At 54.3% G+C, this 5,060-nt stretch overlaps 2 protein-coding genes across 2 annotated transcripts in view; one reads left to right on the top strand and one right to left on the bottom strand.

Moving 5' to 3' along the window:
* Nucleotides 1-5,060, bottom strand: part of TCF4 (transcription factor 4) — a 130,186-nt gene that overhangs the window by 44,317 nt on the left and 80,809 nt on the right. The gene's annotated exons all lie outside the window — the stretch shown is intronic.
* LOC108448073 overlaps nucleotides 2,441-5,060 on the top strand; it is a 3,234-nt gene continuing 614 nt past the window's right edge. The window contains exon 1 of the mRNA XM_017739885.1: nucleotides 2,441-5,060. This exon is cut by the window's right edge and continues 291 nt beyond it. Coding sequence (XP_017595374.1) covers nucleotides 2,654-3,682 — 1,029 coding nt within the window. The 5' untranslated portion in view covers nucleotides 2,441-2,653 and the 3' untranslated portion in view covers nucleotides 3,683-5,060.

A 5,060-nucleotide genomic window follows, 5' to 3' on the forward strand; every position in this document is an offset into this window, starting at 1 on the left:
TGCTGGCGCGCTCCCAGCATTGTGCGCAGCTGCCGCCCCCCCCCGCGCTCCCAAATCCAGCCCCGCCACAGCCGCGCTCCGGGAAAAGCCCCGCGCAGCCCGGGAAGCGTCCCTTGAGCGGCCCGAAAGTGGCCCCGAAACAGCCCGAAAGCAGCCCGAAAAATAGAGATGTTAACCCTAGGAAGTGCAATGAAACTGCCTGAAAGTAGCCTTAAAACCAGCCCCAAAGGCTCCTGAAATGGCCCTAAAATAGCCCGAAAAATAGAGATATGAACCCTAGGAATTGTAATAAAACAGCCCGAAAAGCATCCCAAAAAAGAAGAGGTAGGAACCCTAGGAACTGAAATCAAACAGCCCTAAAGTGGCCCTAAAATAGCCTGAAAAGCATCCCAAAAAAAAATCGATATTAACCCTAAACAGCCCTAAAAGCAGCCCCAAAGGTTTCTTTAATAGCCCTAAAGCATCCCAAAAAATAAAGCCATTAACCCGGTGAATTGAAATCAAACAGCCCTAAAGTGGCCCTAAAACCAGCCCCAAAGGTTCCTTAAACAAGCCTAAAACAGCCCTAAAAGCATCCCAAAACCCAGAGATTTTAACCCTAGGGACTGAAATGAACCTGCCCTAAAGTGGCCCTAAAAACAACCCAAAACCCAGATATTAACCCTAAGAATTGAAATAAAACAGCCCTAAAACCAGCCCGAAAGGTTCCTTAAATACCCCTAAAACCAGCCCTAAAGGATCCCAAAACACAGAGATAGGAACCCTAGGAACTGAAATCAAACAGCCCTTAAACAATCCCTGGACCCAGCCCAAAATTATCCTAAAAAACCCCTTAAACTATCCCTAAAAACCAGCCCTAAATGATCCCTAAAAACCCTTAAATAATCCCTAAAACCAGCCCTAAAAGAGCTGTAAAACTTCTTAAGTAATCCCTAAAAACCAGCCCTAAATGATCCCTTAAAAATCCTTGCACTATCCCTAAAACCCAGCCCTAACTGGTCCCTAAAACTCCTTCAATAATCCCTAAAACCCAGCCCTAACTGGTCCCTAAAACTCCTTCAATAATCCCTAAAACCAGCCCTAAAAGAGCCTTAAAACCCCTTAAACCCAGCCCTAAAGTATCCCAAAACACCAGAACATCCCGAAAACACGGCTATGGAAACAGCAACGCCGAGGAATATCCCGAAAAACCGGGATCCACCCCCAACATCCACGATTCCCAGCAGAGCCCCACGGAAGGAGCCCTACAAGCAAACCATCAGTGAAACATCCCGAAAATAAAGACGGATTCCCATCACCGAGCCGGGAATTTTGACCCCATCCCACCCAATCCCTGCAGCCGGAGGGGGAACAAGGAATTCCTTGGAATATCGGCTCCAGCCGCTCCCCTCGAAGGGACGGCAGCTCCCAGGGGGTTCCCAGCTTCCCATGGGGATCCCTCGTGGGGAAACTGGGATGGGCGGGAGCTTCCACTGGGGTGGGAAAACCGGGACTGGAAGGGTTTGTCCCATTCCTCACTGGGATAACCGGGATTAGAAGGGTTCCTCACTGGGATAACCGGGATTGGAAGGGTTTGTCCTGCTCCTCACTGGGATAACTGAGATTGGATGGGTTTGTCCCGCTCCTCACCGGGATAACCGGGATTGGAAGGGTTTGTCCTGCTCCTCACTGGGATAACTGGGATTGGAAGGGTTTGTCCCGCTCCTCACTGGGATAACCAGGATTGGAAGGGTTCCTCACCAGGATAACCGGGATTGGAAGGGTTTGTCCTGCTCCTCACCGGGATAACCGGGATTGGAAGGGTTTGTCCCGCTCCTCACCGGGATAACCGGGATTGGAAGGGTTCCTCACTGGGATAACTGGGATTGGAAGGGTTTGTCCCGCTCCTCACCAGGATAACCGGGATTGGAAGGGTTCCTCACCAGGATAACCGGGATTGGAAGGGTTTGTCCCGCTCCTCACCGGGATAACCGGGATTGGAAGGGTTCCTCACTGGGATAACTGGGATTGGAAGGGTTTGTCCCGCTCCTCACTGGGATAACCGGGATTGGAAGGGTTCCTCACCGGGATAACCGGGATTGGAAGGATGAGGCTGTCGAGCTCACAAGGTCATGTTTGGAATGGCGAATCCAAAGAATTCCCAAAAGTTCCGGGTCAACGGGTGCCAAAACCGGCTGAAAGGGATGGAAAACCCTTCTCAGTGCCAGAGCTCCCAGAATTCCTGTCAGTTACACCGGGAATATTCTCGCCCTCACCTCTTCCCAATGCCAGGTTTCGACTGGATATGGAGGAGAAGGAAAAGAGGGAGAAGGAGGACAGGGAATGGATCCCTGCTTTCCCACTAAGAATTCCAGGATGGAAACTTTGGGAAGAGCAGCACCCAGGGAGCTGCGAGCGCTCTCCTTGCTCGGCTCTCCCCATGGATGCCGAGATTCCAGCCCCAAATTCCCCCGGCTCACAGGAAAATGCCGGAACTCCTCCAAGTCCAGGGGCCTTGGATAATGCCATCCTTGGGCTGTTCCGAACCCCGCTGCGGGGCTTGGAATGCCCAGATGGGAGGAATTCTGGAATCCCAGGCAGAGCTGTCCCCAGCAGCCTTTCCCAACTTCTCTGCCACTTCCCAATTCCTCTCCTTCATCTGTTCTATCTGGAAATGGGAATGGGAATGGGAATGGGAATGGCGAGGCAGGATCAACCCACCCCAACATTCCCTGAATTTTGGGAGAGGCGCTGGCTCAATGTATGGAAGCTCCAGCTCCATAAACCAAGCCAAGGCTTCGCCCAGCCAGAGCCAGGAATTCTCCTGGAACATTCCCGATGGGAAAGGACGGGAAGCGCATTTAAGGCTCCCTTCATACACGTTCCCAGGGCACGGGGGGGGTGGTTATGGATCGGGAGATTCCCACTCTGGAAGCATCCGAGCCCTCGGTGTCGATGCTGTGCCACGGATCAGAGGCTGCCGGAGAACGATTCGCTATTCCGGCCTTCAGGAAAAGCCAATCCCACTGGGATGAACCCAATCCCGCCAGGGTCTTCGGGAAAGGCCGCCCCCATTCCCGGAGGGATTTCAAGCCCTGTGGATGTGGCACCTGGGGACACGGATTGGTCTGGAACGGCCTCGCATCCTAAAGGACTCCATCATTCCATGCGGGTTCTTTCCGTCCATACCGAGGACGGAAGGAGATCTCCTGATAAATCCAGCCCAGCCACTTCCTGGGATTTTCCAGGAGCATTCCCTGTTCTTTGGGAGCTCCAGAAAATCCCCAATCCCATCAAAATCCACCTGCCATTAAAAGCAGCAATTTCAGGCCCTCACAGCCATGGCCCAAACCAAGAGGCGCTTCCGGAACTCCGCGGAATCCCGGCAACCCGGCCAAAATCCCGGTTTTCTGCCGGGAGCGGTGTCCAGGAGCTGCTTCCAGGCTGGAAGGGCCCCGGGAGGATGCCGGGGCACGTGGCGCCGCAGGGCACGCGGCGTTCCCGGCCTGCTTGTCGGGAGCAATTCCCTCTGCCCTCGCAATGCCCCAGCTTCCTGGAGCGGCTCTTCCCAAAAACCATTCCCGAAACGTGGAGCAGAAGCCGAGGGCCGGGTGGTGTGGGAGGGGGGAAGAGCTCCGGGCCGCTTCCCGGCGGAGGGCGGCGCGGCGGGGAAGGGGTTAACAGACATATGCTGCATAATTAGGAGATGCATTAATGATTATGAATAGGAAAGCTCTCGGCGGAAGGCAAAAAAAACCCCGGGAAGAGGGACAGGCACCCCTTTTCCTGGGATATTTTTGGTTTTCCGCGGGATCCGGGATGGCCGGGGAGAATTCCCGCTCCTCGGAACGGCGCCGCCGCTTCCAAGGGTAGCTCAAATTGGAATCTTTCATCCACCATCCATCAAACCCGGGCTGGAGATTTTGACAAACATTAAACACAGTAAGGAGGCAATTATGTATGCATGATTTAATCTGCAACTCATTAATATGCAAATGTATTCATATGTTAGTTACTAAATTAAAAATGCAAAGAAGCCCTTATGGTGATTCTCCAAATTTTTGCACAAACAGAACATTCCAAACGGGAGCAAAACGGGAAGTTTTGGGGGGAAACCTGCGGATTCCGGGAAATCTTTGGGAACCTGTTGCAACGGAGACGGCTCCGAAATATTCCCTTTCATGGCGAGGGAATGGGAAAATTGGGAATGAGACCAGAATCTCGGGAAGTCTTGGGAGATGTGCACTAATTATCCGACCGGCTGCATTCCGGAGCCGGCAACCGAAACCCGCCTGGTCATTTTTGAGGGATTGTGCTCCTTTTTGGGAACGGCTCTGTGCCCATCCCAAGGCTCTCTGAACTCCCTTCCGCCCCCCTGGAATGGCAGGGATGCAACCCCCCCCCTCTGCCGGCACCCGAGCGGCTCCAGTGTTTAGGGAATCTTCTGGAAAGGTGGGAAAATCCAAGGGCTGAGGGCGGCCACAAAGTGCCTTTCATGCCATCCCAGCTGCGCTTCCCAGCAGAACAGCCGTGCCAATGGAAGCAGCCATTTCACCGGGAATATCGCCCCAGCTCCCATCCGGAGCAGCTCCCACCCCCAGCAGGGAAGGCAAATAATTCGGGATGTTGTGAAGATCCCTGTCAGCCCCATTTCCATGGATAAGTCACTTCTGTCCCCACACGGCTCTGAGGCTGATCCCGGGAAGCCGGGACCGAGCCGGGAGAGCCTTGGGAAGCTCCCAGGAGCCCTGAGCCGGGCTGGAATGCAGCCGGGCAGCCCGGAAGGGAATGGGGCCTCAGGCTCCCTCCGGAGCAGCGCTATCCCGCAATCCGTGTGGGATTGCCCATGGAAAGTGCCCAGGGCCAGGCCGGATGGGGCCTGGAGCACCCCGGGATAGCGGAAGGTGTCCCTGCCCCCAGGAGGATCTTTGAAATCCCTTCCGACCCAAACCATCCTGGGAGCCTGCGATTCCATGCCGTGATTCCAGGATCCCTCCGGAGAGGAACTCCTTCGTGATTCCTGGATTCCGAGCGCTTCGAGGACCGGGAAAGAGCATCCACTGCTCCGATTTGCCCGATTT

The sequence above is a fragment of the Corvus brachyrhynchos genome, unplaced genomic scaffold, assembly GCF_000691975.1.
Source record: "Corvus brachyrhynchos isolate BGI_N302 unplaced genomic scaffold, ASM69197v1 scaffold297, whole genome shotgun sequence".
NCBI classification, from domain to species: domain Eukaryota; kingdom Metazoa; phylum Chordata; class Aves; order Passeriformes; family Corvidae; genus Corvus; species Corvus brachyrhynchos.